We start from the raw sequence: 26,973 nt of genomic DNA, 5'->3' as shown, positions 1-26,973 counted from the left end.
CTGTCCCCGTGTGCCAGGGACGGCGCGCAATCCCACGCAAGCTGATGGGGAGCCTGGCTTCCTACAGCCACCTACGACATTAAACGTGTCGCAGGCTACTCTGCGTTTCCTTAGAGCTCCGCTCCCCAAGAATCAGCAATTCTGTGAGAATCAAGCCTTTAGTAAGAACAGTTTTAGCTTCTGCATTTGTAGAGAAGGGCAAAAAGAACCCCAGAGCCAGGAATTGCGACTTTAAGACCCCCCCGAAAATGCAATCTGGGGTTAACAGGAGTTATTTTGAGGCTGATCAGGAAGCGGCAATATGCACCTCCAGAACAAGCAGTCCCAAATCCCCAGTTTTGGGCAAAACTATCACCTTTTCCCTTCAACCTCTTCCCAGCCCACATGAAAATTGATACAACTTCTCCACCTTTCAATTGGTAGTTCAAAACAAAAAAAACCACTTTAATTTATACAAAACAAAACCATGTATAATCAGTTGAACAACATTGACTGTACAAAGGAATAAAAAAATAAAAGGATAGTCCAAAAAAACAACTCAGGAATGGTACAAGTGTTGGAGAGCAGCTACAGACTAGTGTTGACATCAGATGTAAGAATCTTTTCCTTTTAAATAAAAAAAAAAAAAAAAAGCTCCAGGTAAATCTTTCATCCTCACTCTGGACAGGATCTGTTGAGAACTTGTAGGGTGAAAAAAAAAAATCAACCGCAAGGAAAAAGGCGTGGGGAGGTGTCACGCGTGGCAAAGCCAAACCAAGCAGAGGTACATCAAGTTTTTCTAGACATGCAGCAGCTTTGTGATTTCAGGAAGGAAACCTTCGTCCCTCTTCACCCCGCACACCGGTGCCCGGGAGCAGCCCGGCGAAGGTGCCCCGCGGTGCCCGGATGATGTTTTCCAGGAGAAGTCACTTTTGCGGTGCCGGGGCGCATCACCTGTTGGCTGTATATCCCCGGGCTGCTGAGCCAGCGATTGTCTTCTGCTGTGTGTTAAGTGATGGGAAACAGGTGCCAGCCATCCCAGACAGGTTCTCGAAATCCCCCGGCCTCTGCGCCACCGCGCTGAGCTCGGCTGCGGCTTTGCTCTTGAGCCAAACCACCACTACAAAGGATTCTCCTCCCCCCTCCATCTGCCTGGGGTTTAATTCTCTCCTCGCTCATTTGAGCTGGGCAATAAAGCACGCTAGAGACGAGCCAAGAGACCTACCCCTGTACTGTATTTTGTTCTACAGAGCGGGGAGGGGGAAGGCTCCTTCACCTCCCAGGTCGGCTCAGAAGCAAGGGAAAGGAGATGTCCCCCGTGGAGGGATGCGCCCCTGCCTGCTGCCTGAACAAAGCGGGTCCGTCAGCCACGCAGGAGCTGCTGCGGCTTCATTCTGCCCATGCAATGCAGCAAGCTGCTGAGCCAGGGGGAGACGGGCGAGCCCAGGCCTTGAGGAGATACTAACACCAGGAGGAAGATGGCAGCACTGTACCGGCTGGGCTCCTCGCTGAGGAAGAGACCCGCCCAGCACAAGGAAAAGCAGTTCACTTTCTACCATGCTACTCACAATCTACACGTCCTGGCCACCTACAAGAATCTGTCGACACGGCTTAGTCCCACTGCCAAGCCCCGCTTAGCTTTTGCAATAAGGGCTAGGTGTTATTTCTAAGTTTCCAGGTGAATTTCCAGCACAGCTCAGCCATGGGACGAAGCCAGGGAAGCACATGCCCTTGCTTGACACAGGATCTTCTACCACGGCACATGCACATCTCAAGCTCTTGCCGCTGAGCACGCATGCCCCTCTAAAATCCGGGAGCGGTCCTACAGAGCAAAGCAGTTTGCTTTCCCAATTTCCTGGCGCTGCCACGAGAGCTGAGCGCATTCGCCACGATGGGATCTGGGGGCTGGGGTCTGCTGTTTCCCCACACAAACCTCTCTCGCCTTCCCAATCCCTGCTCCTTCATGCTCCAGTGGGAAAAGCTGCTTCTGTCCTTTCCCCACTTTCATCCAGGAGGAGCCGCAGCAGCGCCAGCTCAGGCAGAACGTCTTTGGAAAAGCAAAGCAAGAAGCAGCCAGGACTCGAGGGCTGTCACACGGGGTGGTGTGTCAGGGTCCAGAGGGCTGTGTCGAGGATGGAGGGCTCTGGAAGCGACAGCCGAGGCTTTGCAGCAATAAGGGACAAATTCAGCGCTTTCCCCTCTGCTTCAGGCGCGATGCTTCCGTCCTCTCCTCCTCAGTCCCTGATCAGCCGCGCATCAGAAGGTGCAAAGCAAGCAAGGCATCGGTCTGACCTCAGAGGCCGAAAACAAACCCCCAAGACCCTGGCCTCTCCGCTCTGCCCCTTGATCCACTTCCATCCCACCCTGCCTTCGGCACTCACAAGTTTTAGGGAATGATCGGAATAAAGCAGCTTGGGGTATGTTACACATGAATCGTTCTTTCCTTCTGCATATGTAGTATTTAAAAAAAAAAAAAAAAACAAACAACCCAGCACAAGCCCAGGTGGTGATTGAAAGTCTCTTAAAGCATTTGTATATTTTCGTCGGAAAATCCTCCACTTCTCCCCTTTTGCTGACACTGGGAAAGTTAATCCAGTGCTTGTATTTACATGGCTGCATAAAATTTTCCCTGACTGCTTCTTAAAAAAAAAAAACACTTAAAAACAAGTGATATATATATATATATGTATAATATTTACATAAATAAACGACGAAGGCAAGCAGACTGCTTCCTTCCCCTTTCCAATTGGCCAACTCTCGCCTTTTCTTCTTTGTTTTTGGCAACAGCAGGTTAACATCCCGGTGAAAACTGTCATTAGTCCCCTATCCCCGTTTCTTTTTTTTCTACATCCAATGATCACTATTGCACCAGCAACCTGTTCAGGAGTCCAAGAGTTAAAGTTGCAGCACAGACTCTCCTTGCCTACTCCCTTAAGCCTCTCAATCTTCCATTAAATCCATTTCTCCATTGAGACTGGATGAGCTTTTTCCCCTTCCCCCCTCCCCAACCCGGCAGCTGCTGAATTTTCCACCCCAGGCCGACAGGCAAAGCCCAAAGCATTCTTGGAGGGTCACTTGGCAGAGTCCTCTCCCTGCCAGCGCTGCGAGATCCAGCCAGCACCACGCTTCGTATGTGAAGCCAAAATGTGAGCACATTCCCAACGCTTGTGCGTGCCATTGGAAAAAAAAACCAACCGCGGCCCATCCGAAAGGATCCAGTCGAAAAGGGTTAAGTGTGCAAACAGCTGTACATCGGTGGGTGGGTGTGGATACGTTAGAAGCTCACGGCGCGTCCATCCTGCTAAGAGATCTTGCAGTTGTTGCGTGAGCAGTTCTGTGGGGGGCTCTGGGGTGGACGAATAGATTTGGATCTCTTCAAGCTGTTACCTTTGCTGCTGCTCCCACCCCCGCTGCTGGCCAAGGAATACGACCGGCCGTGCATCATCACCGCGTTCATCCCATTGGCCATCGAGAAGGATTTCAGGTGACTCTTGATGGTGACAGGCAACGGCAGCTTGTCGATGAGGTGGACTGGGGTGCAGGAAACGATGGCTCGGCAGCACAGGTCCTGTAAGCTAAACACTGGTGGGAGAAAAGACCAGACGGTCAAGGGCCAAGAGATTTCAAGGGCTGCCTTCTCCCTACAACTATTCCTTATGCTGCGCAGTTCCTGCTCCTTTGGGGAGAGAAGCTAATAATGATTGCATAGGAGCCTTGAACAGGGAGCAGATTAGTTAGGACAAAAGCTTGGGAAACTCTAAGCTCTGCCTTAGAGGTTACTGCTTTGCGACACCCCAGCTTTGGTGTCAACGCGGGGCTTAGACTCCGCCACCCCTCCTCTCCGCACAGCGCCCGGGGCAGGCAGTGCCTTGCTCACACTCCTGCCAGACACTTGGCTTTTCAGGGCATCGTTTGGCAACCAGAAGGACATGCCCAGGGAAGGAGGCAACAGGGTCAGCAAGCCCCGGAGCAGGACAGTCTCACTTGGGACCTGCTTGGGGAGCAGCAGCCACGGGGGCCAGCTCTCTGCAGAGTGCCTGCAACAACAGAGATCCCACCAAGCCAGAAGAAGGCTCTGCCCTTTCAGGCTTCCCAGCGTCCTCTCAGCTCAGCGTACATCATGTGAGCCTGCTTTGGGAAGTCTGCTTGGGGGGGATTTCCCAGCAAGCGGCCACACGAGGGCACGCTTTCACCTCCAGCCTGCCGCGAAAGCCACGCTGCTGTTCCCAAGCAGGCAGCAGTTACAAGTCCTGCCTCTGGAAGAGGTTCAGAAGAGGTCTACGAATGCAGCCCAGCTCCTGCTCTCCATCCTTCCACAAGCTGGAGACAGCGGCACGGCAGGCAGGTCAGGGGCAGAAGCCCTGGCAGATAATTTGGTGACTGGGGCTGGCAAACAGGATTCTCCCTCCCTCATGAGCAGGAGCTGAGGATCCATATGAAGGCAAGTCACCCCCGGAGTACAAATCTCCTGCTGCTCAGACTGCCAGTGGGGCACACTGCTACCTCCAGCCAGGAACGTGGGACTTAAGACTATTTTGCTTCAAACGCAACAGGCTGAGATGTAACATGGTCTCTGCTCGCAGTTTGCCACACTGCAGCACATGTGCCTGGATATAAGGAATACCCCAGCCCACTGCTCCGTGCCGACAGCAGGGATGTGATTTAGTCCCTTTCAGCTCCTTGGGCTCATTCTCTTCACGTCTCTCCAAAACAGGAGACACAGGCTCAGGCAAGAGTAAGGACAGAGATGCTTATGCTTGGATTCATCCCACACAGCCATTTGATTGAAGTACTTTCAAGTTGTGAGCTTAATTGCCCTCAGCCTCATCCAGACTAAGTGGAGAGGTGTAGGATGCCCTGGAGCAATTCAGATCCTAGACATGCTGAACTGCCTTCTGGAGCTGCCCATCCCTCACTGCTGCCCGCCGGGTTCCTGCGCTAGTACAGGCAGCTTGTTGTGGCTCAGCTTCAGCTTGTCTGACCCGAGGCATTTCTCCACGTCAGGTGCTTTCCGATCCCACAATTACTAATAAACACACCTCCCACCTAGGCAGTGAGTCCTAATCCTCGATTTCAGCCCAGATAGCTCTCATGCCTTTCCCACATGGAGCATCTTCCTCACTACTGACCTCTGTTGGGTCTCCAGATCTTCTCCATGCCGTGCCGCATGAGGACGATACGGGACAACTCCGTGAAGGACTCTATGACATTGAAGTTGCACAGGGGGCTGACCTCGAAAAACGTCATGCAGTTCTTCTCCGCGTAAGCCCGGGCCTGCTCTGTTGGCACCTGCCGCTTGAAGGCGAGGTGAAGCCTGTTTCCCACCAGGATCCGAGGGACACCGGGGGCATGCTGAAAAAAGGAACAAAGTGGAGAAATCATGGCTTGACCTTAGTAAGAGCAGCCTACAACCAGAACTCTGCTTAGCTGCAACAGCAGTGAAGGGCAAAGAAATAGAAACTGCTCTGTGACCGAGAGGGACTGCCAAAACCAGCACTACATGGTGAGGAAGACTAATTTATCCCCTCTACAGTCCATTTTAGAGGGAACCTTCTTAGAAGGAACCTTCCTATCTTTCTTGGCCATTCCCAAGCCCTTTCCTACTACTCCGGATTTATACAGACGTGGAGGGCAGACACTTATCCCCTTGCTTTGCTTATTAGCAGACTGCCATCATTTCCTCTCCATAGCAGAGCCATTCTTGTCCCCATATCAGAGGTGGCACCTCCACGGATTTTTGCTATAGACCACTGCACATGTTCTTCCATTCAACTTACCTCATCTATTTCCTTTATCCATCGGTCTATCCCATCGAAGGACCAGCGATTAGTGATGTCGTACACCAAGAGAATTCCCTGGTGGAAGAAAATCAGGAGCAATCAGGAAGTTCCATAGTAGGCAAACTGAAAGGGAGACACACCTGAAAGACCACCTCCATATGCAGAAACCAAAAAGCTAAGGGGCAAAACATTGCTCCAGCTGCATTATTTGTGTGCTTGCTAGGGCAAAAATTGAGATGACAGGTCTGTACTAACTGGGTCCCAGACTGAGTAAAACCTGGGGAAGGTTCTACTTCCCTGAGTAAAACCCAGGGAAGGTTTTACTCCTGTTTTGGCTTGGACATAGAATCATAGAATAGTTTGGGTTGGAAGGGACCTCTAAAGGTCATTAGTCCGACCCCCCTGCTGTGGGCAGGGACATCTTCAACTAAATACCCCCCAAATAATTTCCAAAGCAGCAGTCTCTACGAAGGAGGAGGAACTGCCTTGGTGACTGTGCATCCGGAGGAGCGAGGCTGTGCAAAACACAACCTCCTGCCATCACAAATGTGATACAAACTCACTGAGGCAGAAACAAGTCTTTTTCTTTTCCCCTTATGCATTCAGTGGTAGGACGGTAGCAGAACATGACGAAGCTAATAAAGCACACCCATCTTCAGCATGTTTTCCCTCTCCAGAACCTGTCTGTCCCTCTGCTGGCGGGGAAGAAGCTGAGTGATGCCAATAAGCAACACAGCACCTCTGGAGGACAGATCTCATGACCGGGATCCACGCTGGGCTTTGCTGAAGGCAGCTGGTGTTGCTAATTGTCACTGCTGCACTGTCAGAGAACAAATACAGTACAGCGATGCTGCCAAACCCCAGAGGGTCAGATCAAAGGTCCCACTGAAGGACCTTTCCCCCTGCCCTTTCTTCTGGAAAGAGAGGTACCTACTGCATCTTCAGGCCCACATCCATCTTCCCTAAACACTACCCACATCCACGACTCATTTCCCAGTCACCTCTCAAGGTGCAGGACAATGATGCTGGCAACCAGGACAGGCACAACTCAAGGCAGGAAAGTTTGTGCCTGCAGCCGTGACGACACGGAGCAGCACCCTGGAGGGTCTCTACCCTCGCCCTGAGCCCAGCTAGCAGGACTCAGGACCACGACCAGACTGCTAGCTACCACTCAAGGTCCACAGCAACTCTTTTAACAGCGAGCTTTTCTTGAATCAAAGTATTTCTGAGGACAGACACAAGGAAAGTAGGCTACGCACGGCCCTGCAGGCACACAAGTCAACGCATCAGGAGCTGCCTCTCGGTACCAGCTGGGCACATACAGCATTTAGAGAATTGTCTTAAGCAGCAGCCTTTCTGCAACTCTCCCGTTATTTTTCTGACTTTTTGCCTCTCTTTTCTTTGCAAACAAGGACATTTCAGGTGACAACAGGCAACTTCAAGGTTACTTCACAGAAGCACAACTGAAGATGTCCTGAAATGGGAACTACGGAGAAACAGATGATCTCGCACTGCGAGAGGAGGCACCCCAGCTGGGAACACAGCGCTGGATGAAAGATAACCCAGCAGCAGTAAGATTAAGCTAAGGGCAAAACAAACCAGCCCGAGCTAGACTCCAGAATAACAGATCATTTAGCAGCAAGCTCAGCAGAACCAGTCTTCTCTGAATCAGGGGTATCCTCCAGGAACAGCCGCCCCTACAGCAAGTCCCCAGTGCAAGCAAAAGAGATCTTAAGATGGCAAAGGAAAGTCTCATCTGGCAGCCTAGTCCTCCCTGGGAGATGCCTAGAGAGAGCGCAGTGAAGGGGGGAGCTGACAAACTGCCTAGCATCTGTCCTGGTACAAGTCAGAGACTATCAAGCACCCTCACATACCAGTGGAGTTGCTCCTCTATTCATTGAAATGGAAGATCCACTACACAGATGGGAAAGACAAACTACCCAGTCCTCCTGAAACACAGCTTTACAATATTTGCTGCTGCCAAAGCCCGTGATGAACAGGAGGAAGCCTGTACAGAAGCCGTGTATGTAATATACCTCAAGTTTATGAAAAAATAATCATCAGCATGCGATCTGGAGCACATGGGAATGATAAACGCCAGGGCATCTGAGCCACAAAGGCACTTGAATCCTCATAATAAGTCATGTCTTGAGCTGGCACTCAAAGTGTTCCACCCACTTGGAAAAGCAGCCTTTCTCCGAGCACGCTGGGTGTGCCTCGACGTTGTTTGCCTTTCTCTCAAAGCTCTCTCAGAATAAGCAGCTCTTACAAAGCCTGCCCAATTTTATCGTTTTTAAAAGTCTTGGTCAGAACAGTTCCGATTCTTGAGCTTTATCCCCAACCTCATTGCACAGCATTTCCATCCTGGGCAGTCGCTTTCCAGGCAAAGCTTGCTTTTTCTGTCCTCGCTGGCCCTCCAACATCTGTACCTCTGCATTTGTACCATTTGCAGAAAGGCTCAAACGTACACAAAAAAAAAGAACTGGAGGGGGTACAAAAGGCAAGTCATGTGTGGTGGGTTGGTTTTCATGTCTGATAGCCCAGCATGAAGAGCGAGCCCTTCAAAATTTGGGTTTGAGGTTGTTCTGAGGGACCTGACGATGAGTTTTCATAATTGCAGAAGCATGTGTGGGGTGGGGGGAGCAGATACATCTTCAGTTTCCTCCAAGGAAAGTTTAGGGTTCATGTCTAGAGTCCACAATTTTTTGCAGTGTCATTTCTAGAAAAGTCAAAAAACTTCATACTCAGAAAATTGGAAGTTGTTTTTGTTTTGGAGGAGAGAATCAGTTTCTCCTAGGTTTAGATAGGAAAAAATAAAAAGGAAGTAATAATGTTCCATAATCCACAAAAGCAAAGATACCGCTTTTCAAGAATCCAAATCAAGAAATACCAGGATACATCACATTTTAAGTACATTTAAAAAAAAAAAAAAAAAAGAGACTCTGAGCTTTCTTTTCATTTTTTGTTATATTTGTTTTGACTTCGAGCTTCCAAGGCTGCATGTGTGAATGAATGAGAGTCAGGAAATAACAAAGCAAAAAGTTTGATGACCCCCTTCCAAGTCAAACTGCCAGCAAGTTAAATAAAGTCTACTTATTTTATTTCTGGATTGACAAGTTCCTTTAGCCAAGAGAAACAGACCCAAGACCTAGTTTGTCAAGACCGCTTCTGCCAGAAATATGCTCTAGGATGAGAGTTTTTAAGCTTGCTGGCAGCTGCAGCCTGGATCTTCTTTAAATAGGAATAAGGATAAAACATCAGCAAAAAAATGTAGACCCAAGTTCTCAGGAGCAGAGTAGAAGGTCAAGATCACGATATCTAAATGCAAGAGACAACACACTGTCTGCCAGCTTACCCTCCACGTCATAACACAGCTCCATGCATGCACGTTTAGAGTTAAGATTGTCACGTAAAGCTTCCCAAAGGTCAAAAGACACCAAGGCCAAGTTGTCTAACGTCTTGCTTCTGTCCCCATCCTCCCCAGTGTGGGTATTAAGACCAGCTTTACTGTAACTCAGCAGAAGATGGAGGAAGCAGTCTTAAAAGCCTCTGGCCAGCTCATGGTGCTGCCAGATAACCTCATACTGCTTCCAAGTAGCGCTGGCATGCTCCAGACACCACGTTTCTAGAGCACATATCTCAAATACACTTTGTCATTAGCATTTTCTCCCCTAGAGAGAACAGTACACAGACATACACACAGGCAGGGAGCTGGCTCCATTTCTGTAGACAGTTCCAAGTAAGATCTGTTGGGTTTTTTGAATTTTTTTAAAAAAGTCTCCTTTGGAATAATGTGCACAGAATTTTAATTTACTCAACTAGACAAATGAACAGTTTCCCATTCACAGCCTAAATTGTCCTCTAAGTGCCCAGATGGTTGTCAACACCATAATATTTCCATACCTCTCAACTTTTAGTTTCACAAAGCACCTCTGTAAGTGTTACATACCCCAGGTTCCCACAGCATGAAGTGAAAAGCTGCACCCTCAGGTTCTTGATCAAGGATATTCTGGAGCCCTCACCAACCCTCCAACAGCCTTTCTTCTTTTTCTTCTCAACCTGCCTACAGGCTTCTGTGTGAGGTGGAAGATGACTGGACTCATCCCCAGACCTGTCTCGGGTCTTTTCACAATTGATTTTTGAAGTTCATTGCCACTCTGTTTTTGTTCCATGCTACTGGGATTGGCACGACCCTAAGCACACCGGTGACAGAAATTTCCACACGAGTATGTCGCATAGTGAACAAGGAACACAGAGATCATCTGTTATTGTATCTAGCAGCACATGTGGACACTTACTCTGCCAAAACCTAAACTTGTTTTCAGCAGGAGCTTACACAAAGATCTGTCCACATAACCAAGGGGAAAAAAAACAAACAAACGTATCATCCCTGTCTGCTTGCCACAGGTTTAGACCAGGCTTATAAGCAATAAGCTTTTAAAGGTGAGAGAGAAGCAGCATGCTCACCCATTAGTGCAAAGCAGACTTCTCCAAAAAGGCTTCTCAGATGCTTTAGGAGCTGGATCTCCAGCCACTCGCACAAGCACGCACGAACACGGCCAGGGGGAAGCAAGCGCTCGCACGACTGCCAAAGACTTCAGCTCAGTGCAGGCAGATGACAGGGCGGCCAGGAAAGCGTCACGCGCTGCTATTCTCCACCGACGGAAAAAAGCTGTTGCTGAAGAAGCCTGGAAGACCACCCCGACTGGATTTCTCTGGCCCACAGGACAAAGTAAACCATAAACAAAGATCCAACGCTGATGGCAACCAGAACATTTTGTCTCTCCTGCCTGCTCTTTCAGAGCTACGTTTGGTCATGGCTTTCCAGCTGGCACCTCAGACCTTGGCTCATGGGCAATTACACCTGCTGCCAAGCCATTTCCCAATAGCATACCACACTGGGGGGTTTATTTATCACTGAGCTTTTGACAAACATTTTGGCAGGCAGGGCAGACTCCTCCAGCAGCTGGACAACCCCATCAAAATGACCTGAGGCAGGTAAGGTATTTGCAGCAACCAAGAAAGCCATAAGGTAGAGCAGAGCCTACATCTCAGAGCCTGCTGAGCTGCCAAAAAAGCCATCACCTTCCTGCATACTAAGCAGCCCTGAACAGGATAAACAGCAGCTACTCAAATCGCCTGCCTAAGCAGAACTCAACAATATTCATTATTCCGTTAGGGCTGCAGCTTTGCTGTAAGATGGGAGCATTTTTGAATGTTGATTATAGCTTCCTGTAGACGGTCTGAAACTATTCATGAAGGACCTTCTGTATCACACTGACTGGGAAGAGTTGGCAAGCCACATTTCCAGAAACAGTTTAAATCACTGGCACATGAGGACATCAGGAATCATACTAGCACTGCTTCTTCCTTGCTAGATCAGAAAGCGCCACCACAACCCTCTTTCTCCCCTGTGATGACTCTTGGAATAGCTTGCATTTGCTCACAGCAGCCAGAAGAGCCACAGCTGCACCCAACAGTTGAGACTGGTGTGCCAGCTCTGCTGTCAGTATGATTGAGACCTTAAAGCCAAGCAGAAAAAGTCAAACAGCAGAAGTCCAAGAGCAAAATGAACGATTTCTGAAGCACCTTTAAGCGTCACTAAATGCCTTTCACCATATGCTACACTGTGACAATTAATATAAAAGTCCTTCTACAACACAGCAAGCTCCAGACTCCCTGAGTTTGTTCTGCAGGTCGCAACGCTACTGGGTTTCCATCCCTCCCCTCCCCTGGCCCTGCAGTCACCATGACGTGGCCTGCACACTCTCCCTGCTCCACCAGTGCCTAGAGGCCAGCTCTCTGCTATCCCAGACACAATTGCTCCTCTTTTGCCCCAAAGCAAGACTCTGAAGCAATGCGGTCAGGACCTGCAGGCCCAACAGACCCTAAGAGGGAAGGGATGATGAAAGCAGCTGCGATAGAAGGGAAACTCAAACCTCAGGGAAGCGAGAAGAGGAGGGGGGTCCCAGGCACACCAGTATGCCACAAGCCTCCACCTTGAGCCAAAGAGCTCATTGCATCTCCTAATGAGATCAGATCAGCTGGGCAGGGCAGGGAGGGAAGGCAAGACAGATCTGTGATCCTCACAGCAAATCCTGAGGCAAACGTGGCTGGTCCACCTCGGCTGAAAGAAGGGACTGGTCCTCATCTGAAGCCAGCTCATCAAGGACAACGAAGCTATTTTACTTTAGATGTTTTCAAGAGGAAGGAGTTCCTGCCAAACATGAAAGCCACATGGCTATGTACCTAGGCAAGTGGTGTGGAGTCTAAATTGGGGAAGGCATTGAGTCCTTTCACTGGGAGGGACTAGCCTGAAGTCCGGACTGAGCAAAGCATGAGGCTGTGCTGTGGGGGAAAGGAAAACTCCCGAGAAGGTCTGCTTCCTATTTGGAGACTGTTTTTCCACTTTGCAACCTCTCCAGGGTTTACTTCAGAAGATTCAATTCTTACCACTACACTTGAGAAACAGTAAGGTGTGTGTGGGAAAGTCAGGTGTGCATCCCTTACCCGAAGGCACTTTTCATACCAAGTATTCTCTCAAGCACTGGCTATTCAGATAGACTCACCCTGTTCTCAGTCACCCATGTAAGGGCTGTCAGGTTGCTGAGGCCAGCCTCCTCCTCTCACAGCCAACCTGTCCAAGTCCTCTTTGGAAACTCATTCTTCAAGCTCCCCTCGTGCTCCTTACGGGAAGCTCAGTCCAGAGTCTTGCTCCTCTACTCAGTGAGAACCTTCTGCTAATTTTCAGTGTGAAGGTGCTCGTGGCCAGTTTATACCAAGCTGTTCTTGTACAAGTATCACCCTGCACTTTAAACAGAGCTTTTCCCACCCTGGTGTCTCGGCTTCTCTGCTGTATTTAGTCTTCCTGAGCTTTTGGCTTGTTAGGTTAAAAAAAGCTGTTTCTCTTGCCTCCAACTGGATTTGCATCAGGCTTCCTACAGCAGAAATCTTGAAGTCTGATGATACCAAGAGAGGAAAGCAGACAGCTGAAGCAAAGAAGTCAGTACAGCACGCAGCATTAAATACATCTTGAAGAAATAAGAGAACTCGAGAGCATTTTATCTCTTTCCCCCCGAGACCACACTGGGTTAAGTTGTCTTTATGCTAAGGCTGTGCCAGAAGAAGTTAGCTTCTGCATACTGAAAATAACTGGAGGTGTTGAAGTCCATTCTTGCAGTCACACAGGCATTTGTTACTCAAAACAAACAGTCCTCTTGCTTCGGTTAACCATTAAGAGTTTAAATTAAGATGCTTTCCTCTTCCATTGAAAGATGCGGTGAGTTATTTGAGACAATATCTGTATTCCTGCTAATGCAGGAATATTGCTGTATCGCCACATGGGAGCCCATCACCTGATGCTGAAACCAATCTAAGTTTTACTCCAAGCCACCTGGAGAACAAGGTGTACACCTGGTGCACAAGGACTCTAGCTACCAGCCTTCAAGAGGCACCCACTTTTCACTGTGCTCGTCTCAAGAACACTTTCAGAGGGCAGTGGAGATAATTTCCCTTGGGAACTACCCCTCCTCCTGCTGGGCAGGCTTGCTGTTTAGGGCTGTTTTGTTGTTTCTAAGGGTAAAGGTTGACTGTTTTGGCAGATGAGGACTGAGGCATCACAACAGTCCTTTGGAAAAGGGATTTGTTGCACAAGCAGAATACAGGCTTGAGGTCAAGGCGTAAGCTACACCTTGCTGCCTAAGTAAGCTCCGTACCCCAGCATTCGGCAATAAAGCATTCACATTAAAGGTCCCTCTGCCTGGCTGATGAGGTTTATTGCGAACGTCTCTCAGACAGATTCCTTGGGAGGGGTAAGCAGATAAGATGGATGAGGCAAGCCTTGCAGATGTTCAGGTGAGAGTTCCTAAAGCAATACTGATAAAGACAGCAGAAGGGCAACATGTTGCCTCCAAAGCAAAGAAGGTCAAGAACTTCATTTTGAGAAAGGAAGATAAAAGCAATCTTCAGTTTCAAACTTAAGGTCAGCCAGATACATGACACCTTATGGCATCCAGTGTCAAACACAGCGTCTAGGGAGAACAGGCTGCAGGAACCCAAAGGCTGCACTGTGCAAGTGCCTTACAGCTCCACGGCAGTTTCTAGACAGGTGTGTACCTGCCTCTCCATCCAATTCAAGTATTCCCATCACTACTTATTTCACCTTTCCTGTCTGCCCCAGTTCGCTGTATGGCGGCAGCAGCTACGAGTTCTGGCATGTGGGTGCAGGCTCTGCTGGGTGCAGCCCTGTGGAGACACAGCACTTGCTCTGAGGAGCTCACAGTCTACACGAAGGGGAGAAAGTCTTCTGTACAGCAGTTTGGAAAAGCAGGTCATGCTGCAGACCGGAGTAAAAGATCTCAAATGATATTTCTGGACACATTAGTTGGGAAGCCTGCCACTTTCTATTCCCAGTTTGATTCAGGCATCTGACACAGCACGTCTCAGAAAAAGACTGACCAAAGCTAAGTTATGTGGTCATCAGAAAACCACACTGACCGATTCTGTTCATTTATAACGGGTGAGGGAAGCGACATGGTCTCAAGCCCACAGGTTATATTAGGATTGGAGCTCCAGATTTTTCTGAAATGTAGTAAGGGCAGAGGTAAGCTTAAAGATAAACTCACACATTGGACCGAGCATGCGAATGGGAGATCCCGTGCTCTTCCACTGCAGAAGGCACGCTCCAACACTCCTTGCCTTGCACTTCTGCAAGCACCAGGAAATTGGCCTCTGCTTCAAAGGAGTTGCCTCAAAGCCACCCCACAACAGCAGAGATGTGCACAAACAAGAATAAACGAGACACCGGAGGAGATATCAACAGCACATCCCAGGTGAAGCGCTCTCATGTCTACAGCACAAGTGAATTTGCAGGAAGTCTTACAGAAACAGAGCATGACGGATTTTACCAGTTAGCAAAGCAAACGTCTACAGCTACAAGGAGCAAAAAGCCAAGAGCAATAGGGGTAAGAGCTTGAATAAAAGTGGCAAAGTTTCCCAAAGGCAGGGAAGCTGCCAGGATACTGGCACAGTCAGCAGGTTGATATATAGCTTCCGACTCTTAGTGTCTAAGAGAGGAGGAATTTTCTCCAAAGTTTTCCAATTTGGAAACAAAAGGGAAAACACAATGGTTCACTTAACTTAGGAAGACTATCCTGCAGGGACCCTGTCACATTACTAAAAGGATGAGTATAAAACTGTAAGAAAGCACTGTTAACTAACAGCAATTTTTCAGAGGAGCACAAGATTTTTCTGCTGTTCAGAATCTAGATGCTATTCTGGAGCAGGGCCCAAAGGAGGAACTCAAAACGTAATGCTCTGTCTCATGTTTTAAGGAACATACTTTACGATCCAAATGAGCTGCTCTAGTTTCAAGTCTGCATCAAACATGCAAGTAGGAGCCACCCTATTTTTGGAACTGACTTGAAGGCAACACAGACTGGAAGAACTCCATTGGGAAAGCCAGTGTCGTATTTAAACAAATTTGACAAACCTCAGAAAGTACGAGCTCCCACATTAAAGCTAAGGCAGATCTAGAGCTAGAATTGCCTTGTCCTCTATAACCCCATCTTCTCAGCCCTTCTCTAGAAACTAATAGTGAACATAATCTGTAACAGACCTTTTCTGTAGCGGTCTAGGAAAGTCTGTCATTTACTCCCCTCTCTCCCATTATTTCATGAAAACAGAATAGCAGGCAGCAAGACGACGTGATGTGCAGCGCCTCTCGGCATTTACACAGATCCCATCCTTTTGATGCCTGATGTGTTCCTCTTCAGAGCTCTTTACTACGGCATGAAAGATAATGCCTGAAAAGTATTCAGCCTAAATGAAAAGCAAGTGTGTCCCATCAAAGCACTGCGAGCAGCACTTACCTGGGCTCCTCTAGAGTAGGATCTGAAAATGGTGCAAAATCTTCCTTGCCCTGATGTGTCCCTGCAACAAAGGAAAGTTACAGCTATAAAATTTGGAGAATCGAATCCCATACTGCACATCTCCTATTGGACCTAAAATAAGTAAGTAAATCAGTGTTGATCTTGTCAGATCTTTAGAACATGCATGGTATCCAAACGGCTCTGCACGGTGTTTTTTGGGAAGAATCAATGGGTGCATCACCACCTTTCCTTACAGTCAGACACACTCCAGAGGTCCTCGCTGTCATCGTGCTTCCCACAGAGAAGGTACAACCCAAAACTCAGCTTCAGCACTACCTTATGACGTACGAGGATGTAAGTCATTTTACTCCCTTGGGCAAAGGATTTTCGCTCTAGTTCCCCACAGTCCACGGGAGTTCAAAGTGAGAGTGAGACCACAGACGTCTCCTAGTCATGGAGAACAGCTAACCTATTGTAAAATGAACATAACCACTCAAGATGGGAGGAATTGTCTTCCACTGTCTAGTTTCACTTATTTTTCCAAACACGTTTTAACCAAAAATGAAAGGAAGTCTCTTTATACCCAGATCTCCGACAGACCTGGTTGGTCATACCCTACAGAGAGCTCAGGAACAGGACTAAGGAACGGCATTTCTAGCCCACTGTGACAATAAGGGGCTATTCAGTCACTATCACTTGTCCTGACTGCAACTCTTGACATGGTGTAAATAAGTTTGACTACATTACCAGCACCTCTCAGTGCCTGCAGGAACATCTGGGACAGTCAGCCAGAGCCCAGCACACTGATTTAACCGGTATATTCTGAAATGCGTCAGGGTAATCAGAGACACGTTATTATGTTTGTCATATCTGTTCACTGGGCCAGCATAAAAGACACATTAACGACCACTGAGAAACCTGATGAATCCCTCAGCCCCAGATTTGCTCCAGCTATATGAAAAAGGCAGTGACCTCAAGTTCAGGACAGTCATTCTTTCAGATCTAAAGCTTTCAAGGTTCATACTATTGGTCATGGATGTTAATCTAACAGTCTGTGCTCTTTCTCCCCCGACAATCAAATATTGGGTTGTATGAGGAAAGTAATGGTAAAAGATTACATTAAGGCATCATAAACCGATGCTACCAGCTTTTCAGGTTCCGTGCTGGTTCTCCAGCTCAAGAATTACAGCATAAAAAGAAGAGGGTTTCCGGAGGGAAGCAATAAGTAACCACACACTTGGGGCTGAAATGTTAGAACAGACATCTTACAAGAGAGACAAAAGAATATAAGCAGCACATATAAACGTACAAGGTAGAAGAGACAAATTAGCTGCTTCTATTCTTTTTTAAGAAAAATTAGGACATTCAGCTTCAGAGAGCAGGGGTATAATTAAACTGTGAAACTATATGCTGCTGGAGGTTGAGAACATGGCGTTCATTCCTATTTAACAATTCACACAGATTACTAACATTCCTGTTACCTGATACAAGCGTTGGTAAAGGAGCTATTTAACTTCATGTTTTAGGGCCCGTGTCATTCCCTACTAGATCTGGGTGAAACCTAGAACAGGGGCAGGCTACCTGTCCTTCCCCTTTCATCTAGAGGATTGCTGTGGCAGCTTCTCAGCAGGTTAAACCTCAGACAAAGCTCGGCCAGAAGGACTCCAGGTCTCCCTCCAGTGCTGACAGATAAGGCAGGGGTCACCCCTCCCATGCAGCGTTCTCCCGTCTCCATCCCAGTGTCAGGTCACTCCAGTAAGTCCTGCTCTCCAGGGGTTTACCATACTGACACTAACTGTGAGGTCTATTCACTGCTCTTGTTTTAATTTTCTACTCAAGTCATTGAGAAATATCCAGCTTCTGTAGGGGCTAAGAGCTTCACCCATTTTTTTCTCCTCTTTGCCTATTCTCTCGGCTGTATTTCTCATCCTAGGATTTCAGGAAAATCCAGTATTACTTCCAAAATAATACTGTTCCCTCAGTGATTGAGAGCTGTATGGGAACACAGTCGGGTATGACGGACAAAGACTGAAATCAGACTCTTCCAGCAAAGAACAGCATGCTGTTTGTGCTACTCTATTAACAGAAAGGGAGCTGGTTTGCTAGAATAACTCACTGGTAAGAACTCAAGCCTCACTGCACGCCTGGGGATGCTCTGCACTCTCCACAGCTCGGTACAGCATCCCACTAGCAGCACTACCGCCCCTGTCACCGGTCCTGCGCTCGCAGCCAAAGCTCACTCACCAGAGTTCCAGCTTGACCCTTCTGCCGTCCAACAAGATAGTAGTGGTCTTGTAGTCAATTCCTGAAAGGAAAACAATAAAAAGCTGAGCAAACACCAAGCAGGTCTTCAGAGACAGACAAGAAATCTGCTCTGCCCACCCAGATCTATCACTTGACATTTACAGAAAGTGATGTTTTCTCCCCCTTGCTGTATTGCGTGTTTGCGGAGGGCTACAGAGACTTGTTAGAAATAGACCTCTGCTTCAAGGCAAACCCCACTCTTGCGGAGCTCTCTCCCTCCTCCCTAAAAATATAGTTAACCCCTAGGTTGCTTCTTACTTCTCCATGGTTGGATAAAAGCTGTTAGGACTCAAGCTGTAGGAGATTCAGCGGTCTGTAGCATTATCCCAAGTGACAGCATTAAGTTACAGACTTTTGGGGGGGTGCGCCAGAGAGACGAACAGTTTAGAAGCATCTCTGCTAAGTCAGCCTGCAGAGCCATCACCTCTCAACAAACATCACTGCCCGAAACATTCAAAGGACATTTTGGGAGGCGGGTGATACTGAAAGCCTGTTTCTTCTTCCGAGCAGCTCTCAGGTGTGTAGTATCGTACAGGGTCAGATAAGGCAGAAAGCACTCCCCCTTTACCAACAGCTGAGAGTGCAGCACAGACAACTGCTTTTCATAGCCATAGTACCAGAGCAGCAGAAGACCCTCAACCACACCACCAGGCTGTGCTGACCAGCAACTCATTCGCACGGGGGGTGCCCAGCATCTTCAGATACACAAAGAGTTTGTTAAAAACTGGGAGCCTGTCTCTCACATTCAGGCAGAGAAGAAGTTTAGAAGAGGGGCAACTCCACTTGCAAGCAGCACGTCCAAACCGAGCCGAACGTGCTGCTTGCCATGGCCCCAGGCACAGGAGGGAAGAGGCACGCCGCACCTCCCACCTCCTTCCCCAAAGCCTGGGCTTGGGAACAGCCAAGGGGCACCAGGTGCCCAGGAAAAGCAGCTTCTCCGCAAGCTCCAGTTAATAAGCTTCAAGAGTATTGAAGTTGCTTAAACAAAGCACCGTGCACCATTACTGCACACCCACTAAAGCATAAACTAATTTACAATCATCTTTAATAAAGCAGAGTCGCTTCACTCCGATTAGATCAACTTTAGGTTTTCCTCTTGCCAATAGATATCAAACTTTGAATCTATATTAAAAACCCACCATTGTGTTACGACCTGTATTTCCCCTTTCCTGCAAGGAGAATACTGCCCTGATAACCAAACAGACAAGTTTGCCAATAAAGCAAATGGATTTTTCTAAGTCATCAGCAGGAGCTCCCTGTTAGCGAAAAACAAATTAGATTTCAGCCTTCACAGGGTGCTATAAAAAGCAATAAAGATAATTATCTTAAATTCCAACTATTTCCACTGCTTTATCACAGAAAATAGGCGGTTTACATTTTATCTTCCTCCAGAGCCAAGTGAATGATCTGTATTTATTTTCAGGTGGATATAAGTCTCCCTCGTCCCCAGGGATGGCGAGCAGTAGTGGGAGCAAGCCTGCTCCGCAACCAGGAGGGAGCATCCAAACATCTCCCCCCCCAAGTTCCTGAACCAGGATCATCCCCTGGCACAGGCTGACGGGCCCTTAGGGAAGGGGCTAATTAAGCCCACTGCCCTGTTTCAGATGCAAAATCCCCAGAGACTCTGCTCCACGCAGAACTGCCCCATTTCTCGTTAGGCACAAGAGCTCCCTGCAAGCAGAAAGTCCTCAGCATCCTCTGTGCCAGCAGCCCAGGCGCATGGATGGAGCAGTTGTGTGCAAGCACCAAGGAGGGGAATAACGACACCCTTTTCGGGGCACAGAGGCCACACGCTTCCATAAATGCCGCCATGGGGTGAAACAAGCTGCCCGACTATCAGCTCTTAAAAGCGAGAGAGGTTCAGCTGGACTGGAAAGAGAAGAAAACGCATTAATGGAAACGCCAAACACACAAACCCAGAAATGCCCTTGTTAGGCTCCACGCTCAGGAACTGCCCAGCCTACACCCCCTACAGAGGGAACATGCGTTCCCTGTCACAAACATACATGACTCAGTCACCAGAGCAATGCTTCTAATACCCGTTCCCTCCATGCCCATCTGAAACTACACCACATACTTTAAATCAGAGCAACGCCAGCCTTTGGGCAGAACAATATGGCTATGACCAAAGTGGGAAACCACCAGAAAACAGCACTGGAAAACTTCCTGAGCTCCTGCTGCAACTGCTCCTCGCTCCAAAGATGCTCAGGGAAAATAAATAGGCAAAGTAGAAGTTCTTCACGTCCTTCACAGCGATGCCTATGCTCAGAAGAGAAGGCATGCGAGATGGAGGGAGGAAGCATGAGGTGCATGGTTGTACCTGCCCCTGCAGATATCCCTTCCCAGGGGACAGGCAGGGATGGCAGCCCATCGCTTGTGCGGGAAATTAACAGAGCTCACCACGATGGAGCGGTTCTGGCAGACTCTCCAGGCACCTGCCGCCCGCCACACTTGACGTCAAACACCGAAGGCAAAGATCACCGAGAAATGAAAGTACCAAATCTCTCTCTTCACGTTTCCAGACAGCTGCCAGTCAACTGGTTTTGCTGCCTGGCCTCAGGGCAGCCTGTGCCTTTGCGCAGAACTTCTCTCCTTGGCATCAGAGTGCTGGAGGTGAAGGCCTTTCTGAGGACTGCACACCTGCGGTACTGCCGTGAAACCGGCCTGAGGAATTCACATACACTTGAGTTAAAAGCAAAGCTGTTTTGACTCTTTATTCTAGGCTACCGTCAGCATTTAAGCAGTATCTGGTAATATGGGTTGGAGGAAAGCGATGCACTTTTTAACTTGCATACATCCAAATTAGGATGAGGGGCTAAATTTACAAAAGGTTTTTGAGCAAAAAAAAAAAAATCTACCTACAAGCTCACGGATAAGGACAAAACCCACGCAACTGCAACATTCTGGAGAAAATGTCAGCTTCCCTCTTCCATACACAGTGCATCAGGACAGCTCAAACGGACTCCCTTTAAAGCTTGCACGCAACATCATTTTTTTTTTGTGCGTGTCTGTTTTTTTAAGCTGATTAGTACTCGGAGCAGGATGCCGCTCACAAGCGCAGCTCTCCCATGGCTGTGCAGGACAGCCATGGCTCGCTGAGGCTAGAAAACTTGCATCAATCACAAATGCCCTTAAAATCGCGGGACTCGCCACAGCAGCTAACGCTGGTGCTGGCCACCTCACAGCTGGCACCTTACTATTTCAGTCCCAGCACCACACAGCAGTTTCCTGAGCTGTAGCCCAATACACACTCCCCCAATTTACAGCAGGCAAGGAAGCCGAGCAGCCCAGCTTGCTTTCCTAGGCTCAGCCTACAGCTCAAGCTCAGCCTTGGCTTCCCCCTCGTCCCAGGGACCCGGGGACAGAGGGCCACAGCCCTGCCGGCCGCAGCAGCCACTAGATGCCACCATTGCACAGAGGCTGCTGGCAGCGTGACAGCCGCTGGCAGAGCGTGCCCTGGCCGTGCTGCTCCAGGGCTGCTCCTCTGCCTTTTCATTTCAGGCAGCTCAGACGCCAGTAAGTTAAGGGAAGTTTTTAAAATTTAATTTCTGTAGCTGACAGGGTTTCCCCCACCTGAGCATCACCTCTGCTTGCAACCAAGTACAGCTCATTTCGAGACTGACATTTATTCTCCACCAGAACATGCTTTGATCCCCCGGAAGGGATGCGCTGCTACAAACCCCACGCAATGCTCCTGCGGCACACGCAGCATCAGCAAACCAGCCGACTCGCCACCAGCAGCTGCCTCCACAACCCCGCCTGGCCCTCGGGGCACGCAGCACCGGGGGAAAAGGAAACAGTCTTGTTTAAAGCTTATTTTATATCAACTGATCTCTTTCCTGACCAATATCTAGCATGATGCAACAAAATGAATGAGGCTTGGAAAACAAGTCTGGGCTGTTCTCTCTAATTTAGCATTCAGGCCGACTCCTCTGCTATTTTTCCAGTCCTGCTTTAGACTCCTACTTACGCTGACGCCATCTCAACCCCACTTCTCGAGCGGCAAGCTGACCTGGCACAGGGCGCTCTGCAAAGCGATCTGCTGTCACCAAGCCTGATGTCAGACACCCGATTCCCCTCCGCAGAGCCAGGTTTCACACTCCCGGGCAACACTCCAGGGAATTTCAAACCTTTATTTCTTTTGCCAATTGGTATAAGGAAAACCTAAGAAAGCAAGCCATTTTCCCATGGGAATAGGCAGGATGCGTTATAGGAAACTCTGACCTCTTCCAAATTACTCACGCAGAGCACAGCACACTTCGCGTCAGTGTGACCTGAAAAAAACCCGCACCCAATCTTAGCTTAGTTCAAACTTACAGACTTTCACCTGAAAGATTACACCTGATGTGACCAGCAAGAGTAAAACCCCTCCAAGAGAAATGACAATTTGCTTCCAGCACTTGATACTACTTTGTATCAGGCTGTCAGTCCCCCTTCCCCGTGGGAATTCACTGCTCGGAGAAAGGCGTCCCTCCGCTCCGCCAAGCCCCTGCACGGCATCTGCACAAGCAGCAGCACACCGAAAACACAATGGAGGAGGCAGCAGGCAAGCAGATGCACGGAACTGGAAGCCACACTGGAAAAGGTAGAAAGACAAGGGAGATATGTATTTCACGCTACTCTTGGGCTTTCCCTTTAAACAGATTAATATTTCAGGAAAATTGCTTTAAATAGCTCAAGTGAACAAGGCTCTATAAAGATTTACTGCTGTGAGCACAGCAGCTTCTTGGCTTTGTGTAGGTCTTTGTCTTAGAGAAAAGGAGACAACTTTGCAGTGGCAGACTCTCAAGATGACTCTGCCCTAACACCTGGGCGGGGGACCAGAAGGGTCGCCTCCCCTTAAAACGGCAGATTTGAGCAAAACCTTACAGCAGTAAGAGCAGCACGTGCCTTTTTCCTCCTTTAGCTTTCCAAGGCGATCCTCCCTTAGTGCTGGGGTGAGAGCGATTCCAGCTCTCAGTGTGATGCTAGAGCCAATACTGCATTTTAGGTTATTGGTCCAAATCTAGTGTCCTCCTCCAGAGATGCTCTAACGATCCAACCCCCAACTAACAGCTTCACTGCACCTATACAAGTATCAAAAAGGTACAACCGGGATTCGCCCCGTGACAGAGGGACGAAGGGACTCGCCCCACATTAAAGCAAGCCATCAGCAAGTTTTCCTGTGACCTTCCTCGAAGGCTAGGCTGCAGCAGGCTGGCAGCAACATCTCCAGTTTGCATCTGCAGTGTCTTTGAGAAGAACATAATTTATTCACACATCTGGGGCAGAAGACATTCCAGGTGACACTCAAAAATCTCTTCCCAAAGGGGAAAAAAATTAAATAAATAATAATAATAATTTAAAAAAAAAAAAATCAATGTACTCAAGTGAGACTGACACATTTTTACGACAAGTTTGCTTCCCTTCCGAGGGACACTCTACTTATCACTTGAAGCCATTTACAGTTTGCGTGAATCAGATTGGCCAAAGATGCTTTTGCCACCTCATTTCTTAAATGAGGTTTTCTGCTTGTGGGAGCTCGGAATCCACCACCTCACTTTCTGTTAGTCTACCCACAACAAAAACCAATGCACATTATTTGAGCTACATTAAAAATATAATCAGTTCCCCCAGCTTACAGACATGCGCTGTATAATGCCACCTCAGCTTTTCTCTTTTTTTTTTTTTTTTTTTAAGTTAAATTAAATTGGGTTCAGTTTATTTATAATTCAAAAGAAGTCAACCAACCCATTTGCAAAGTGATATATAAGGTCAATAGTCAAAACTTGAGGTGCACAATGATGACGAGCCAAGGCCAATCCTTCACTCAATGCATTATATAAATAAGAAAATAAGATAAATTGAGTAGACTTTTGTTACTTATCTGACTAATGCTGCTTTTTGGCAGATTGTTATTTCATCTATAGACATAATTAAGCCAGAGTGGCTCCATTCTGCAACTCTCCTAATAATGATGGCATTTGAGTCCTCAGAGGCGGACTGATGAGCGAGATATGCCTGATCTGTTGGCACCTCTAGAGGAACGCTCTGCTCTACCGGGAAATTCTAACACTGGCTCTCAAGCCACCAGAAACACTCGTCGCGCCACCGCAGTGCCTCACCCAGCAAGCCCGGTGACGGACTTTCATTTGTGACTGTCATTAGTACAGCCAAAGCCACCACGCCACAATTGTCTAACTGAAAATGCTGCATTTTCCCCCAAAGCACCCCCCAGATGCTTCTGTTTTCCTACAGGTCATCAACTCCGCCGAGTCCAGAAAAAGGTCTAGGACTTCTTAAAAGGTCGTCTTAAAAATTTGCAGGTCTAATGCCACACTGACCAGTGACTGCTGGGAGGAGGGAAGAGCGCGGGGCTGGAATAAAAATAAAAAAATTAAAAAAAAGAGAGAATACACATCAAATATTTAACTTGCTGCAATATCACAGTGAACTCGAGTAGCCAGCTATGAAGGGCTGGTCACGCTGCATCGCCTTCAAGAGGATCCTCAGGAGAAATTGATGTAGGTCTTTGTGAGCAACTGGCAAATTAATAACTGAAAAATTTAAAGACATGTCGTGATTATAAAACAGGCAAACACCATCAAGAGTATCGAGCAAACCCTGTTTCTCCTGGGGCAGCACTGAGAATACCTCCCAATCAGCGTGGCGGACTTTACAGACAAATTGCAATGAATTTGTAACCCAAGTGTCGTGGAAATCCTTACTTAATACACAAGGAAGGATCAGAAGCCGTAATCATCCAGTGTGCAGCTGGTCTTGTGGCAGTGAAAACATTCATTTAAAAGTAGATAAACACCAAGAAATGCTTTAGAGTGGGTCAATGGGATATAAATAATTTTTTCCTTCCCTTTTGCAAAAGGAAAAAGTTAAGAATGAGTCTCCAATAAAGCTTCTCAACAGCAAGGACTCCAAGAGCTGCGGCTAAGCAGAGACAGGTAAATTTAGTTTAAAACCTTTATCACCAGTACAGACAATGCTGTGGATGCCAGCAAGAACACCATAACCAACTGTGAATTTTTGGGAAGACATAAACTATACACATGAGCCCTGTCCCCTCCCTGGCAGTCCCTGACCGGCCAGACAACTGCTCACGGGCAGCCAGGCCAGGCTCCCCGGGACGGCCCCGGGAGGGGTCTGGGCAGGGTGTCCCCTCCTCCGAGACGCTCCTGCAGGGCTGGTAGAGCCTGGTTGGGTATCGCTTGGGCTCCCCAACCTGCCACCGTCCCTCGGCACACCTCTGGGGATACGCAGGCAGGTTTTTTTAATCACATAAGCTAGCAGCCGTCTTAGTTGTGTGTGCAAAACGCAAGCTGCTGAAAGGTCCCTCCCTCTCCCTCCAAAGGGCTTGGGCAAACCTTCCAGCTGGACTAAAAGAGGAAAAACCAACCAAGCCATTAATCTGTGCAAAAACCAGTGCAGTGACTGTACAACAGAGCCTTTCTGTGCTCCGGTAAGTTCAACCTAAAGCCATTACTGCAGAAATTAATTTATCCCAAATGCCAGCAATAATTGAGCAGTGTCCAAAGACGACTGTTTATTCTACCAAGTCCCTGGGTGTCACAGATGCTAACTAGACCTTTCTCAGCCATGACTCTCGCAGCTGGGTTTTAAAATGGAAAGCCTCGCCCCTGTGTGCACAGGCACCAAGCAAGGCTGCCCGGCTCCTTCAGAAAGCCGGAGCGACCGCGGCGTGCCATGCATGCGGGGAGAGCGGCCGGCAAACTGACCACGGCCAACGTTTTCGTAGGGTCAAGTTAACGATGAAAAAGCAATAATCATTCCCAATGGAGCAGCAACACCGCGCCGCACCTGACATCTGGGATAGCGTGCCGCTTGGTTTCCCCCAAAACAAATTAGGAGGGATGCCCCCGTCCCTGCTGAGTGCAGAGAAAGGGCAGAAGCAGAGACATCCAGCCAGTCCCGTCCTTATCAACAAGCCGAAGAGAACAAACGAGGGAAGAGAAATGATGGGAGGTCACAAAATTGAGGCCAAAAGATGGGTGCAGTAGCTCCAGGTCTGTGTTGGGACATGACAGCAGACCAGCTCCAGAATAAGAGCATCATTCCCACTTCCAAGCCTCGGCATGCTAAAAACCCCACCCCAAAACCAAGGCAAAACCCCACAGACCACTACCACCCCCATAACCGAACCGCGCTCACTCGTGGGGCTGACAGCTGGAATTTGGACAGCAGCTAACACCACCGTCTGAACAGAGACCCTCCCTGTTAGGTTATTTCAGAGTGAAATAACCCCCCACCCGCAGGGTGTCATCCACAAGCAGCGTTCCCGGCAGCATCCCTCTCCAGTGCCCGGCTTTGGGGGTGTACCGGGAGCTAGGTCAGGCCAAGAGGGACAGAGCTACTCCAGAAGTTTCATAGCACATTCCTGCAACACAGACAGCACCGTACAAACTCACCAGCTTCTCCACAGACTCTTTGCTAAAACCAGAGTGGGCACTGGCCTCCTGGGACTCATCTTCCTGCAGAACAACTGTATTCCACAAGACGACAGCAGTTATTATCCACACACACCCCCAAAACACACACACAGAGCCCCCGTCACCATGTTCACACATTCCCTCTTATTGCATCCCACACCCTGCACCTTTTCATTTAAGAAGAGTTTATAGTGAGATGTTCAACTTACAGCAGCAACTGAGTCCAGCAGCCAAGTTGCTCCAAGAAGCAGAATACGAAGCTAGGATGCATTATGAGCGCAGTTCAAAATGCCTTATTTGGGGGTTTTTCGGGTTCTGTTTTTTTTTTTTTTTTTGTGCCTTCACCAGCCTATGAGTAAAAGAGCAGCCAGGGCTGAAGACTCATATCAGAATTGTTCGCTTGTGAGCAGAAGTCGATACAGAAAGACTTGTTTCATTTCTAGTCAGCGAGGCAGATGGGTACAGAAATGCCAGCAGGCCAGGAGTTGCCAGCTGTTGAATGCACGTTCAAAGCAAACAGGTTTTGCACTGCAGTGTGCAACACCTGAATGTATTAGTCCAACACCAAAATCTGCTCCTAGGCAGAGGGCAGCTGCTGGG

At 48.3% G+C, this 26,973-nt stretch overlaps 1 protein-coding gene across 1 annotated transcript in view; it reads right to left on the bottom strand.

The window, feature by feature from the left end:
• Nucleotides 1-416: 416 nt before the first annotated feature.
• RAB40C (RAB40C, member RAS oncogene family) overlaps nucleotides 417-26,973 on the bottom strand; it is a 38,114-nt gene continuing 11,557 nt past the window's right edge. The window contains exons 3-7 of the mRNA XM_076350841.1: nucleotides 17,873-17,933; nucleotides 15,629-15,689; nucleotides 5,757-5,834; nucleotides 5,109-5,331; nucleotides 417-3,561 (exon numbers count right to left, since the gene is read on the bottom strand). Of these exons, the coding sequence (XP_076206956.1) occupies nucleotides 3,281-3,561; nucleotides 5,109-5,331; nucleotides 5,757-5,834; nucleotides 15,629-15,689; nucleotides 17,873-17,933 (704 nt within the window). The 3' untranslated portion in view covers nucleotides 417-3,280. The remainder of the gene's footprint in view (nucleotides 3,562-5,108; nucleotides 5,332-5,756; nucleotides 5,835-15,628; nucleotides 15,690-17,872; nucleotides 17,934-26,973) is intronic.

This window comes from Aptenodytes patagonicus, chromosome 13 (assembly GCF_965638725.1).
Source record: "Aptenodytes patagonicus chromosome 13, bAptPat1.pri.cur, whole genome shotgun sequence".
Lineage (NCBI taxonomy): Eukaryota > Metazoa > Chordata > Aves > Sphenisciformes > Spheniscidae > Aptenodytes > Aptenodytes patagonicus.
This window is presented reverse-complemented; position numbering and strand designations above follow the sequence as displayed.